The following is a 15981-nucleotide window of genomic DNA, read 5'->3' on the forward strand; positions in this document are numbered from 1 at the left end:
TGGTCTTGAACCTCTGAAGCAGCATAGGTTGATCAAAAACACATATTATATGATATGTAGAATGTCTTTTTTTTTTTTTTTAAACCACCTTCCAACCCATTTTCTGGCAGATCCCTTGGTTGAGTACTTCCTTTAGTAGAGTGACAACGCTTTTCCACTGGCAGTGATTCCACCGCAGAAAGGGTCACACTGGAAAGGCAACTAGCAGTGTCCCAGATTTAGGGACTTGCACTAGTATTATTTAAAATAGAACAAAGGGGAAAACATGAAAATAATATATGTTATGTAGGCTACCCATGAATAAAAGTTAGTATTTTTTTTCCAATCCCCCCCCCCTTGTAATATATGCAGTTTGAACCTAACAGCAGATCCCTTGGTTGATAGAGTGACAACGTTCATAAAAGACAGTCCTTTTTTTCACAACCCCCCTCCCCCTCCCCAATTAATACATAGACAGATAGACAATGCAGTTTGAACTTGGCAGCAAATCCCCCCCTGCAGTGCTGGGACAAGGCCATCTAGAGCCCAGGGCGGACATGCCAAACTAGCTCCCCCCTCCCCAAGATGTATGAGCATTATGTGTTAGCCAAAATCCCCTCCCCCCCAAAAGAAAATTGAGCACTAATCTGCATGCTTACCCCCCTAAGCATAAAATCCCCCTCCTCCCAGAACAAATCCGCTCCCCTCCTGAAATCCCCTCTCCCAGCACAAAATTTTGCTCCCAAAAAATCACTATATCACTTCTTCTAGCACAGTCTCCCCCCCCCCCCCAAATTCTCCCTACTAGCAGAAGTCCTCTTGCACCATTCCCCTCCCAACACAAATACCCCCAAATCCCCTTTACTAGCTACCCCCTCCCCCAATTTTCCCCTTCTCCTTGCAGTTCTGTAACATCTGGGGGGCGGCGGTTTGACACCCCTGATGTACAAAGTTACAATCATATCTGGCTAGGCGCTGTAAATTGCCATCATCCCCGGTATACACAGAACAGAGTTGACCCTCTACGGTTGGGACTTAGTAGGCACTTAAAAAAGGTCAAATATTAGTATAAAATTAGGCTCCTTTCAGACGGCCGCTCCGCTGCTGTAGTCCGCTGCGGGACTTTTTTTTTTTTTTTTCCACGGAGCGGATGACATTTGTGTCATCCGCTCCGTGTGCCCGCATATCATCCCATCCGTTTGCGGATGATATGCGGATATAATGTAAGTATATGGCACTGCGGATGTCAGCGGATGACACCGCTGACATCCGATTCTCCTTCCTTTCCGTTTTTTACACGGATGGAAAAATGGGGTTCTGTTCCGTTCCAAAAAACGGAACAGAACTGAAAGGAGGAAAATCGGATGTCAGCGGATGGTATTCCGCTGACATCCGCAGTGCCATTCACTTACATTAATGTCCGCAAATCATCCGCAAAAAAATAGGATGATTTGCGGACACACGGAAAGCAGCGGAGCGGCCGTGTGAAAGGAGCCTAAAGGTATAATATATATTGATACAAAGATTAAAATTAAAAAACATAATCAAAGGTAGTACAATGCGACCATACATAATAGTGTAACAATGATAAGACAAAAGAGCTGTGCAAACATGAGAATGAAAACTGATGCATTTCAGAAAAATTCCTTCTTCAGAGGTGTCAACCTGATAGCACAGAAGACTATCAAAAGGATGAGGTAATATAACATATATGTGCCGCTGAATGATAAAAGCAAAGCAGGGGGAGAAGGAGTGACATTGGCGCCAACGCCACAAAAGTCACAAACCGTCTAGATCACATGGCCCCACAATGAATGCCAGACTGCAAAAGATCCCCATAAGTTCTCAGCGGACTAAGAGAATTGGCCTCTTGTCAAGCTTCAGTATATTCAAAGAAGGCCCATAATTGATGAGTAACAAGTGTAGAAACACGCTTAGGACTGACAGGTTAATAAAGATCCTTCTAATATAGAGAGTAGTCCCCAATGAGCAAGATAATCTCACTAGCGGTGGTAATCAAGGGGACTTGGTGATCAAGCAAGATGCATACATGGCGTCTGACATCTCTATATTGGAAGGATCTTTATTAACCTGTCAGTCCTGAGCGTGTTTCTACACTTGCTACTCATCAATATTGGGCCTTCTTTGAATATACTGATTACATCTTTTCCAAGCTTGACAAGAGGCCTTTTCCATTAGTCTCCTGTGAACTTACGGGGATCTTCTGCAGTCTGGCATTCGTTGTGGGACCGTGATCTGACGGTGGGTGACTTTCGTGGTGTGGGCTCCGATTTTACTCCTTATCCCCCTCCTGCTTTGTGTTTTACTACCTCATCCTTTTGATAGACTTCTGTGCTATCAGGTTGACACCTCTGAAGAAGGATTTTTTTTGAAACGCGTCAGTTGTCATTCTCATGTTTGCATAGCTCTTTTGTCTTATCATTGTTACACTATTATGTATGGTCGCATTGTACCTCCTTTGATTATGTTTTTCAATTTTAATCTTTGTATCAATAAATATTATACCTTTTTTTGTATACTAATCTTTGACCATTGTTAAGTGTCTACATAGTCCCAACTCTAGAGGGTCAACTCTGTTCAATGATGTACAGAGTGGGCAAGACTATCACAGGGCTGGTCCTACCAAGGGTCCCGCTGGGTCCATTGGCCCAGGCAGCACTTGGAGAGGGGCAGCAAATTCACTCTCAAGATGTAAAGGGCGCCAATTCCCATCTCATACTGCCGCCCATAGTGCAAACTGATAAGTATGAGGGGGCGGAGCATCTCCTCCAGGGAACGTCCCTCATGTGATTGTGGTGTGCATAATGACGTCAGACATCAGTGCACTCCATCTCATGCAGGGCAGGCTGGATCTTCTAGGGCGGTGGGCGCGGCAGACACAGGAGTGACAGGAGGACTGAGGACAGACAGCGGGTGTTTGATGGACCAGTCCGGTGGTGAGTCATGGAAGAAGATAACAGCATATATAATATTTTCTACATTTTATATTTATATAAAATAATGGATGTAGGAGGCCTTTCGTTGGGCGTGATTCTTTTTTTTTTTGGGGGGGGGGGGGCAGCATTTTATTCTTGGACCCAGGCATCACAATGTCTTGGGCCAGCCCTGCGCTATCGGCAGGGTCCTTGACCACAGGCCTCCTTCACACTGCCTGGCATCTTCTGTCCATAATCAGTTCCACCTTCCGGTTTTGTCTCATTGCTGTCTACATCGGCTGCCTACACTGCTCATGGCAGATGCAGTTTCAGTATGTTTTCTTACGTCATGGACAAATGCTGAATCATTCCCACCCTCCACCTCACTATTTGAAAACAATTGTCCTTCGGGCCAAAGTAGATTGCGATAAGTTGGATGTATAAAAACCTTTTTCACTAATTTAACATGGCGGTTTTTGGTACATAGGCTGGCAGCTGGCTAGAGTTTAGCTGTCATGAAGGTTGCTAAAACCAATCTGACATTGTAATTTTTCTTCTGTTCTTTAAATTAAATGCAAGTTCAAAAAAAAAAAAAAAAGTTGTATATTGTTTTCCAAAAATTAAAGTATCGTTGTCTATAAGGATAAATACTCACTGCGCCTTTGTGAATTCCTTTGAACTTTTTCACAGACGTACGTAGCATTTTTCAGGTACCAGGAATAGCCCTGAACGCATTGCCTAGAGATTCAGCAAACAGCATACATTTTTAACTATGAATACATTACACATTTTATGGTAAAAAAAAATCTAACATTTTAAGGCATAATTTACCAGCAGGTATGCAGAATTGGCTTTAAATACCCAGTCTGGTTAGGAGATAATTTAAAATCTTGGGGTCATACACTATATAGACAAACTTTTGTGGCCTAACCATCAAACTCACTTATATGCCTCAAAGTATGTGAACATTTCTCAAAGTATGTGAACATTTCACCATATTATTGAGTTCAGGTGTTTCCAGTGAAGAATACTGGAAGTGATATTGTATAAAAACACATTTTAGACAACCAGCCTTGTGACAACATTTTGGGGGAGGTTTTCTGTTCCAGCATGACTGTGCCCTTATTCACAGAGCTTGCTCCAAAAACACCTGGTCTCTGGGCCATCTTACCGAATGGGCACGCTGGGCAGTTGCTCGGGGGGCCCCACCTGCCCAGCGACCCACCCCCAGCCAAAGCATTAGTCCCGATACCCGTGTGCATCCCGCCGCTGAACTTAGCAGGCAGCAAGTGCCTGTCGACCCTGTGCTGCTGTCAGGCCACTTGGGCCGTGGACGGGGAGCCCACATCTCCCCTTCCATGGGAACAGGCGCACACACAGGAAAATTGAGTCTGACTCCCATCCATGTGTGTGTTCACTGGACCCACCCACCGAACTTGGAAGCTGTCATTAGCCTGGCACTGCTGTACCAATAAATTATCGCCTTATCGATGATTTGCATTTTTATTCTCGTGGGTGATTGTGTAGGCAGGGCCCCAGTGCACGGCATTGCTCGGGGCCCTTTAATGCTCTTAAGATGGCACTGCCTGGTCTGATGAGTTTGGTGTGGAGGGAAATCAGTGGGCTGCACAGAACCCTGACCTCAACCCTGTTGAACACCTTGGGGATGAACTGAAACCCACAATTCCGAAAAAATTTGTGTCAGAAGAGTGGAAGGCTGCTATATCCCAAAGGAGGGCCAACTCCATAATAGAGTTTTGAAATGGGATGTCCAACAAACTTACTGTAAAAAAAGTAGGTGTCATGGTCAGGTGTCCACAACGTCATATAGTATATGTTTTCAAAAGGTAAAGCAAAAATCCAAGCTCAGCTTTAACCTATTCCACCTGTTTTTAGTGCAGCTATAAAGTATACAGGTTCATGGCAAATGTCAACCTATAAAAATAGGGATTTTAGGTCAAAGTCCTCATTGCGAAGGTGTTGAACATGGAGCAAATGTGGAGTGAGGTCTCCATAGAAGAGTCAGCCATTGATAATCATTAGATTATCAAGGATCTGCCTCAGTTAAGAAGATTCTTTGGTGCTTCTGAAAATGGTTAAAGGTATGTACAGGCAGCAACATTTTTGTTTTTTACTCTATTTTAACCCCAAAAGGCTGCTTCTTGAGGTGAGTTGTCCATACCACTTGCTGGCTTAAATAGAACCTGTCTGTGTAGAAATATGACAGCTGCCATTTTTGACCTGGCTTTAGAAGTGTAAGGATCTGTGCTGTCACTTTTGTCTCTTTTTACACTATTTGGTTAGTATAGATAGTGAATTCCTTTGAACCTTTTCACAGACGTACGTAGCATTTTTCAGGTACCAGGAATAGTATTGAACGCATTGCATAGAGATTCAGCAAACAGCATACATTTTTAACTATGAATACATCACACATTTTATGTAAAAAAAAAAAAAAATCTAAAGTTTTAAGGAATAATTTACCAGCAGGTATGTATAATTGGCTTCAAATACCCAGTCTGGTTAGGAGACAATTTAAAACTCTTGGGGTCATACACTATATAGACAAACTTTTGTGGACTGACCATTAAACTCACTTATATGCCTCAAAGTATGTAAACATTTCACCATATTTTATATATAGTGATATTGTATAAAAAAACATTTCAGACAACCAGCCTTGTGACAAGGCTGGTCACACCAGAGCTTGCTCCAAAAACACCTGGTTTAATGAGTTTTATGTGGAGGAACTTCAGTGGGCTGCGCTGAGCCCTGACCTCAACCCTGTTGAACACCTTGGGGGATGAACTGAAACCCGTATTGCACAAATTCCCAAAACATATGTGGCAAAAGAGTGGAAGGCTGCTATATCCCAAAGGAGGGCCAACTCCATAATGGAGTTTTGAAATGGCATGTCTAACAAACCTACTGTATATATGTAGGTGTCATGGTAAGGTGTCCACAACGTCATATAGTATATGTTTTCAAAAGGTAAAGCAAAAATCCAAGCTCAGATTTAACCTATTCCACCTGTTTTTGGTGCAGCTATAAAGTATACGGGTACATGGCAAATGTCAGCGTATAAAAATAGGGATTTTAGGTCAAAGTCCTCATTGCGAAGGTGTTGAACATGGGGCAAATTTGGAGTGAGGTCTCCATAGAAGAGTCAGTCATTGATGATCTTTAGATTATCAAGGATCTACCCGAGTTAAGAAAATTCTTTGGCGCTTCTGAAAATGGTCAAAGGTAAGTACAGGCAGCAACATTTATGTTTTTTACTCTATTGTAACCCCAAAAGGCTGCTTCTTGAGGTGAGTTGTCCATACCACTTGCTGGCTTAAAAAGAACCTGTCTGGGTAGAAATATATGAGGAGAGATAAACACCGCTCAGGTAGTTGGAGCTCTACAGCCAGCAATGGGTGCAGGACCTCGGATCGCCACCGCGAACAGGAATACAAGAGAAAAGGCCGCACACCAGATGATGGCTTCACGATGAAAGACTTTATTGAATAAGGATGCAAGGTACAGCAAATGGATGGTAGATGCGTTTCACACGACTCACAACGTGTGTGAACAAGCACGTTGTGGGTCGTGTGAAAAGCGTCTACCATCCATTTGCTGTACCTTGCATCCTTATTCAATAAAGTCTTTCATCGTGAAGCCATTGTTGGGTGTGTGGCCATTTCTCTTGTATTCCTGGGTAGAAATATGACAGCTGCCATTTTTGACCTGGCTTTAGAAGCGTAAGGACCTGTGCTGTCATTTTTGTCTTTTTTTACACTACTTGGTTAGTAACTAACTAGCAGTCAAGTATTAGGACAACAAATATGAGTACACAGCATGACGGCACTGTCCAGACAGGCAAACGTTTTTACAATTCTTTATACTTTTGTTTGATAGCAAAAAATTAGAAACTCAATGTAGATAAGTACCTCCTCTTCTTGTGTCTTGAATATTGCTCTTGACTGACACAAAGACATTGCTGGAAAAATCGACAGAGCTCCATGACGCAAGAGTTTACTTTTGGAAAGACAGGTGCAGAGGAAGGTGTGGTCACGACTAGCTTTGTCTGCCGACATCCTGGAAGAAACACAACTCACCAGCGACCATTCAAAGTTGGTGGTTAGAGCATCGGACGAATTCAAAACAAGTCTACTATGGAAAAATGCTTACATAGAATATTTCTGTGGGTTAAATCAATATCAGTCCTTGTCTGTGGGGTGTTTTGTTTATATATTATTTTTTTTAGAGTCACCTCTTCCATAAAATACAGGTTTGAAAGACAGTGTTGGGGTAGTTACTGAAAAAATGTAACTAGTTACTAGTTACTTCTGTAAATTGTAACGAGATTACTTTACTAGTTACTGCATTTGAAAAGTAACTTTACTACTTATTACTTTACTGTCCTCTTTCTTAATTGACCGTGTAGAAGAAGATACATGACACTCTTTCTGCATAGAGTTTATTGTATAAACACAGGCTTTGGGAAACATGAGAACAAAACCTGAAAAAACAGAATAAAACATAAAGTGCAACAAAAGTCATAAACTTCATCCATCTCTATTCTTCAAAATAACGATTGTATCGCACGGCTTGGGTAACGCAGGAAAGCGCGTTCCTATAGCCTAGTAAAGTAGTGTAGTTACCTCCTATAGCCTAGTAAAGTAGTGTAGTTACCTCCTATAGCCTAGTAAAGTAGTGTAGTTACCAATATTAGTATCAGTGGCGGCCGGTGCATAGGGGGCGCCAGGGCGCCGCCCCCCCTGAAAAAAGGAAGAAAAAAAAAAAAGATAAAAAAAAAAAAAAAAGATTGCAAAACGAGCAATAAAGTTTGAAAAAAAAAAAAAAATTGCGTTCGCCGCCGCCGCCGCCAGCCGATGTGGAGGGGGTGGGGGGGTGGGGTTACCACCCAGAAGAGGCGCCGATTGGCTGCCTTCTGGGGGGCGTGGGGGGCGTAACCTGGGCGCAAGGCAGATTCCTTGGAAACCCCCACTTCATGGATTCCTGGCTGTGATTGGTCCAGCCTCCAGCCTGGACCAATCACAGCATCCAGGACATCCAACGCTGACCCCGCTGACGTCACTCGCAGCAGTGGACCGGACCGCGGGCGATGGAGTCGGGTGGACACCGGACGGGAGTGACGGCGGCACCGGAGAGGAGACCAGACCACCGGAGGTCATCTGCTGGAAGAAGACATCACCACCGGTGAGTCCTCGTGGTCCTCCTGTCCTGTCAGTCCTCCATGACCATCCATCCAGCTTTTCCACCGCCATCCCCCTATGCTCTGCCTCATCCCATGAGTCATGGGATGAGGCAGAGCAGAGGGGGATGGCGGTGGAAAGGCTGGATGGATGGATGGTCATGGGATGAGGCAGAGCAGAGGGGGATGGCGGTGGAAAGGCTGGATGGATGGTCATCATGGGCCATGACCATCCATCCATCCATCCATCCAGCCTTTCCACCGCCATCCCCCTCTGCTCTGCCTCATCCCATGACCATCCCTCCCACCGCCATCCCTTTGCCTGATCCCATCTCTCCCACTGCCATACCTCTGCAGGGGGCATGTATACTGGTCACTACATTGAAAGGGGGCCTGTACGCTGGTCACTACATTGAATGGGGGCATGTACGCTGGTCACTACATTGAAAGGGGGCATGTACGCTGGTCACTGTATTGAAAGGGGGCATGTACGCTGGTCACTACATTGAAAGGGGGCATGTACGCTGGTCACTGTATTGAAAGGGGGCATGTACGCTGGTCACTACATTGAAAGGGGCATGTACGCTGGCCACTACATTGAAAGGGGGCATGTACGCTTGTCACTGCATTGAAAGGGGGCATGTACGCTTGTCACTGCATTGAAAGGGGGCATGTACGCTTGTCACTACATTGAAAGGGGGCATGTACGCTGGTCACTGTATTGAAAGGGGGCATGTACGCTGGTCACTACATTGAAAGGGGGCATGTACGCTGGTCACTACATTGAATGGGGGCATGTACGCTGGTCACTACATTGAAAGGGGCATGTACGCTGGTCACTACATTGAAAGGGGGCATGTACGCTTGTCACTGCATTGAAAGGGGGCATGTACGCTTGTCACTACATTGAAAGGGGGCATGTACGCTGGTCACTGTATTGAAAGGGGGCATGTACGCTGGTCACTACATTGAAAGGGGGCATGTACGCTGGTCACTACATTGAATGGGGGCATGTACGCTGGTCACTACATTGAAAGGGGGCATGTACGCTGGTCACTACATTGAAAGGGGGCATGTACGCTGGTCACTACATTGAAAGGGGGCATGTACGCTGGTCACTGTATTGAAAGGGGGCATGTACGCTGGTCACTACATTGAAAGGGGGCATGTACGCTGGTCACTACATTGAAAGGGGGCATGTACGCTGGTCACTGTATTGAAAGGGGGCATGTACGCTGGTCACTGTATTGAAAGGGGGCATGTACGCTGGTCACTACATTGAAAGGGGGCATGTATGCTGGTCACTACATTGAATGGGGGCCTGTACGCTGGTCACTACATTGAATGGGGGCCTGTACGCTGGTCACTACATTGAAAGGGGGCATGTACGCTGGTCACTGTATTGAAAGGGGGCATGTATACTGGTCACTACATTGAAAGGGGGCCTGTATACTGGTCACTACATTGAATGGGGGCATGTACGCTGGTCACTACATTGAAAGGGGGCCTGTACGCTGGTCACTACATTGAAAGGGGGCATGTACGCTGGTCACTACATTGAAAGGGGGCATGTACACTGGTCACTGTATTGAAAGGGGGCATGTACGCTGGTCACTACATTGAATGGGGGCCTGTACGCTGGTCACTACATTGAAAGGGGGCCTGTACGCTTGTCACTGTATTGAAAGGGGGCCTGTACGCTGGTCACTGTATTGAAAGGGGGCATGTACGCTGGTCACTACATTGAAAGGGGGCATGTACGCTGGTCACTACATTGAATGGGGGCATGTACGCTGGTCACTACATTGAAAGGGGGCATGTACGCTGGTCACTACATTGAAAGGGGGCATGTACGCTGGTCACTACATTGAATGGGGGCATGTACGCTGGTCACTACATTGAAAGGGGGCATGTACGCTGGTCACTACATTGAAAGGGGGCATGTACGCTGGTCACTACATTGAATGGGGGCATGTACGCTGGTCACTACATTGAAAGGGGGCATGTACACTGGTCACTACATTGAAAGGGGGCATGTACGCTGGTCACTACATTGAATGGGGGCATGTACGCTGGTCACTACATTGAAAGGGGGCATGTACGCTGGTCACTACATTGAAAGGGGGCATGTACGCTGGTCACTGTATTGAAAGGGGGCATGTACACTGGTCACTGTATTGAAAGGGGGCATGTACGCTGGTCACTGTATTGAAAGGGGGCATGTACGCTGGTCACTACATTGAAAGGGGGCATGTATGCTGGTCACTACATTGAAAGGGGGCCTGTATACTGGTCACTACATTGAATGGGGGCATGTACGCTGGTCACTACATTGAAAGGGGGCCTGTACGCTGGTCACTACATTGAAAGGGGGCATGTACGCTGGTCACTGTATTGAAAGGGGGCATGTACGCTGGTCACTACATTGAAAGGGGGCATGTACGCTGGTCACTACATTGAAAGGGGGCATGTACGCTGGTCACTACATTGAATGGGGGCATGTACGCTGGTCACTACATTGAAAGGGGGCATGTATGCTGGTCACTACATTGAAAGGGGGCCTGTATACTGGTCACTACATTGAATGGGGGCATGTACGCTGGTCACTACATTGAAAGGGGGCATGTACGCTGGTCACTACATTGAAAGGGGGCATGTACGCTGGTCACTACATTGAATGGGGGCATGTACGCTGGTCACTACATTGAAAGGGGGCATGTATGCTGGTCACTACATTGAAAGGGGGCATGTACGCTGGTCACTACATTGAAAGGGGGCATGTACGCTGGTCACTACATTGAATGGGGGCATGTACGCTGGTCACTACATTGAAAGGGGGCCTGTATACTGGTCACTACATTGAATGGGGGCATGTACGCTGGTCACTACATTGAAAGGGGGCATGTACGCTGGTCACTACATTGAAAGGGGGCATGTACGCTGGTCACTACATTGAATGGGGGCATGTACGCTGGTCACTACATTGAAAGGGGGCATGTATGCTGGTCACTACATTGAAAGGGGGCATGTATGCTGGTCACTACATTGAAAGGGGGCCTGTATACTGGTCACTACATTGAATGGGGGCATGTACGCTGGTCACTACATTGAAAGGGGGCATGTACGCTGGTCACTGCATTGAAAGGGGGCATGTACTGTGTGGTCTGTGCTAGGGGGTCTGTACTGTGGGGTTTGTGCCACTCTGTCAGTGTATCCCATAATAGGGCCCCTGCTCCCTATTATGGGATATACTAGTACTGATGGAGCCCTTAATATGTGATATATTGGGAGAATTGGTTCACGCAAGCAAAATACAGGGGACAAAATGGGTGGGGTCTATAAGGGGTGTGGCTTCTGAGAAATGGGAGGGGCCAAAATAGAAGGGCGGGGTCTTGCGCCCCCCCATCTTAAAACTTCACCAGCCGCCACTGATTAGTATTGTAACTAGTTACATTACTTAGTTACCAAAAAAAGTAATGTAGTTACTGTAATCAGTTACTTTGTAACTAGTTACCCCCAACACTGGAGCTATGTTAGAGATGATCGTGTCCATTGTCTGTAAGCTAAAAAATATTCCTAATATTAAATTGCAAAAACTTGCCCACAAAGTCCGGTAAAATTACACAATAAAGGGAGATCATCATAAACACATCAGAGGAGCTTTCAATACCACTTTTTTGAAACTATATTAAGAACTATATGATGAGTGGTTATCAACATTTTTTGGAGATGATAATTGTCATATCAATATTCATGAAGTGATTCATAAAGTAATAAATGTCTATTCAAGGATGATGCAAAAATAACTATTTATAGAAATAAGACTGTTCTTGAGAATTTCAGAAGAAAAGAAAGAAAGTGTGACTATAGGTTGTGACCAACAGACCTAGGGAAAGGCATAATATGGAGTCGGCCTGATAACTTATTGTACACACAGTTTTGTAAAGCGAAAAGGCCCCCTATTCTGCTTCTATTTGACCATTTTTTGTGATTTTTGGCTGATTTCAGAGTAAAGATAAACTATAAAAAACAAACTTAACAATGATTGTAAAGGTATTTTTTTTAACCAGTTCTGGACCGGAAGGATTTGCCCCCTTAAGGCCCGTACGCACGATAAGAAAATCTGTAGGGAAAATTCGTCCGACGACCGATCTGCCGATCTTCGGATTGTTAGTATGGTGCTTTCGACAACCGACTCCGACTTTCCGGCTGACAAAATCCTGATGTGCAGGCTATAAAATTTTTGTTGTCCGTAATACAATGTCCGATTTTCATCTCATTAGTACAGATTTCGACGGAAAAAAATCTTAAGAGCAAGACTAGGCATGCTCAGAGACGAAAGAAAACATACAAAGCAATCCAACACATGACATCACTTCTGAAGTAGAATTCTGTCGTAGGGGAAAATTCGTATGAAAAAAACATCTTCACTTTCCACATCAGACTAGCATGCCACAAAAAATGGACGACAGATCGTTCGATAATCTGATCGTGTTTACGGGGCTTTAAAGCGGTTGTAGCCTCAAAAAACATAAAAAAAAAAAAACAAACAAACGCTGCAGGACAAAGGCATAATGAGCTAGTATGCATCGCATACTAGCTCATTATGAAATACTTACCTTAGAACGAAGCCCCGACACAGTCGCCAGGACACCGCTGAGGCAGCTTACATCTTCCCTTGGTGTCTCTTCCGGGTTCAGGGGCTCCGGGCGATGTGAGTGGCCGGGGCCGCGATGATGCATGCGCTGGAGTTCACTTTCCGGTAAGGAGCCAGCAAGGAGCTCTGAAGGTCCGCCAGACCTTTAGAGCGCATACGCCGCTGGTGTCAGCGGCTGCATGCAGGGCGAATATCTCCTAAACCGTGGAGGTGTTAATTTTTCCTATAGGTAAGCCTTATTATAGGCCTTAATAAAGGCTTACCTGTAGGTAAAAGTTAAAAAGCGGAGAACAGTAAACCGGGGGTTACGTTCCGGACCCAAAAATGAAAATCCGCAAAATAGAAAGACCCTATTTAAATACACTGTAGCCATGTTTTTATAACTTTCACTGTACTTTTAAAAGCATTTTAAGGTCTTTAAACACACTTTTAAAACTATAGAAACACATTTAAACACATAAAAGATACTGAGAGACAGAGCATGAGCAATGGAAAGCACAAAAATACTTAATTAACAATGATTTAATTAGTAAAATAATATTAATAGGTCTTACAGAAAAAAAAAACACAATATACCGGGACCGCAAAAACTGAACCGCGATATAACAGGGGTTTACTGTATACTACCACTTTAATGACCAGGCCATTTTTTGCGATTCGGCACTGCGTTACTTTAACGGAAAATTGGGCGGTCGTGTGACGCTGTACCAAAATAAAATTGATGTCCTTTTTTCCCCACAAATAGAGCTTTCTTTTGGTGGTATTTGATCACCTCTGCAATTTTTATTTTTTGTGCTATAAACAAAAAAACAGCGACAATTCTGAAAAACAAAAACAATATTTTTCACTTTCTGCTATATAACATTAACAAAAAAAAAAGTAAAAATCAAATTTTTTCATCATTTTAGGTCAGTTTGTATTCTGCTACATATTTTTGGTAAAAAAAAATTGCAATAAGCGTATTTTGATTGGTTTGCACAAAATGTTTCTCGTCTACAAACTAGGGGAAAGATTTATGTCATTTTTTTTAATTATTTTTTTTAATAGTAATGGCGGTGATCTGCGATTTTTTGCAGAACTGCGACATTGCGGCGGACAGATCGGACCCCTAACTGACCTTTTTGACACTTGTGGGGGGAACAGTGACATTACTACAGTAATCAGGGCTAAAATATGCACTGTTACTGTACTAATGACACTGGCAGAGAAGGGTTTAACCTAGTGGGTGTTAAAAGGGTTAAATGTAAGCCTGAAGGAGTGATTCTAACTGTGGGGGGAGGGGCTTGTAAAATGACCATAGAGACATGTGATCCTATGTAGATGGATCACAGGTGCTCTGTGATCATTTCAGAGAGAAGAACGGTCAGCTGTGTTAACAACAGCTGACTGTTCCTCTCTCTCATTGGGAAGAGATCGCGGGTGGCCACCAGTAATTGGTGCTGCCAGCCCTGTGCATCGGCATCACCGCTGCCTAGTGGCCCCCCAGCACCACGATCGGTTCGCGCAGCCGAACCAGCCTGCTGCAGTAAAACTGCGGCGGGCAGTTGGCAAGTGGTTAAATTACAATATGTCTATGCTTACCTGCTCTGTACAATAGAATTGCACAGATCGGTCACGAACCTCCTCTTTTCAGGTCTCTCGCCGGCGCTCCAGGCTCTTCCTCCCTGTCCAGTGCCCCCATGGGAATCAGCTCCCCATGGGGGCACTGGACAGGGAGGAAGAGCAAGGGGCACTCGTGCACGCTCACTCCCGAGACATTACCGCGCTCCCATGACGTCAGCTCCAGTCCATTGGCTATCTTACTTCCTCGCTTTTCCCTCTCCAGTTTAAGCCACGGGCCAGCACTCCCTCCCCGAGGCGAAGGACTCTACAGAATGCTTATTATGCTGACTGAGCTGCTCATTTGATCTACTACATTGTAAGTGTTTTTAACTGCCTTTTATGAGTTAATTCTACTTAATAGTGCACTAAGAAGCGCCTTCTGTTTTTTTTACTTTAATTTCCTCCAAAGTTGCTTCCTCTACCTGAAGTGCTGCTGCAAGTGCTCCCCCCGTCTCTCCTCCTTCCCTTAACCCTGATGTTGAAGCTGATGCTAATGTGATAATAATCTAGTACAGTTCCCTAGAGAACTTTTCCTGACAGATGCACCAATTCCTCTTCCTTTTTTGCTCCCGAGCCCTGCTGCTGTGCCCATTAACACAGACAGCGAGACTTGGCCCCTCCCCTTGCACCCTCATCACTGGTTTTGATTGGCAGCAGTCATTGGTTTTCAATGCCCCAGCAAAGCCAGCAAAACCCAGAAGTTAGGGGAGAGAAGAGCTGCACTGGATCGAATGGGGGATCAGGTAAGTAAAAAAAGGGGGGGATGCTGATGCCTAAACATTTTTTTCCTAATGCAATGAATGCATTAAGGTAAAAAATGTTTAGGCTTTAGCATTCTATTACTAAAATGTTGGCTCCTAGAAGTACCTACACATTCATTCAGCAGTTTTCAGTAGTTGGAAACACCAGGCACTCGTAATATCAAGACACTTCCTGGAATTGTTGAGAGCCAAGACTCCTCCTCCTGCCTTCCATATTGTTCTCTGGTCAATAGGAAGGATTCCTAAGGCAGGGGCAGCCCAAATTAACTATAAACTGTCAATGGGGATAGATGTCCTAGTAAAGTCAGGCGCTGTTATTGTGAAAAGCTTTAATATTATCTTACTCCGTGCCCGCCCCCCAAAAAAAAGCTTAAAATATACTAGTGTCGAATTCCAGAAAAATCATGCCAGCATACCTATTATTCATATAATCAGTGCAAATAGTGAAATATGGGATTGTGTTCCTTAACACAAATGGCTATATAAAATATCTTATAATATTCCATAATCAAGACCTCATTTGTACACAATGTTAACAGGCGCTTAAACACATATCGAACCAAAAGTCCATAGAGTTAAAAGTCATTAATGGCACAGGGGGAGAAAAAAGTCCACCATGTAGGGCAGCTATCCAGAAAACAAAAGCCAGGGGTTCCGCAGGGCTAAAACAAAGTCAGACAGAGGCGCCTCTAAATGTAGACTTTATGCAACAGGTTCAATGAATAAAATTATGCACTCATGTTAGTAAGTATATATTCATGCCCATAAAACAAAGTTCCAGTGTGGAGAAGTGTACATCATCCGGTCATGGACATCCATCCTGCTTGACAGCGAGGCTTGGTGGAT

General features: G+C 44.6%; 1 protein-coding gene across 1 annotated transcript in view; it reads right to left on the reverse strand.

Annotated features, from left to right (window-relative positions):
- Positions 1–15981, reverse strand: part of HHLA1 (HHLA1 neighbor of OC90) — a gene marked incomplete at its 5' end in the record, with an annotated part of 103612 nt that overhangs the window by 34167 nt on the left and 53464 nt on the right. The window contains 2 exons of the mRNA XM_082258097.1: positions 3571–3653; positions 6848–6995. Coding sequence (XP_082114223.1) covers positions 3571–3653; positions 6848–6995 — 231 coding nt within the window. The remainder of the gene's footprint in view (positions 1–3570; positions 3654–6847; positions 6996–15981) is intronic.

The sequence above is a fragment of the Pelophylax lessonae genome (genome assembly GCF_965119305.1).
Source record: "Pelophylax lessonae genome assembly, chromosome: 5".
In the NCBI taxonomy this organism is placed as follows: Eukaryota; Metazoa; Chordata; class Amphibia; order Anura; family Ranidae; genus Pelophylax; species Pelophylax lessonae.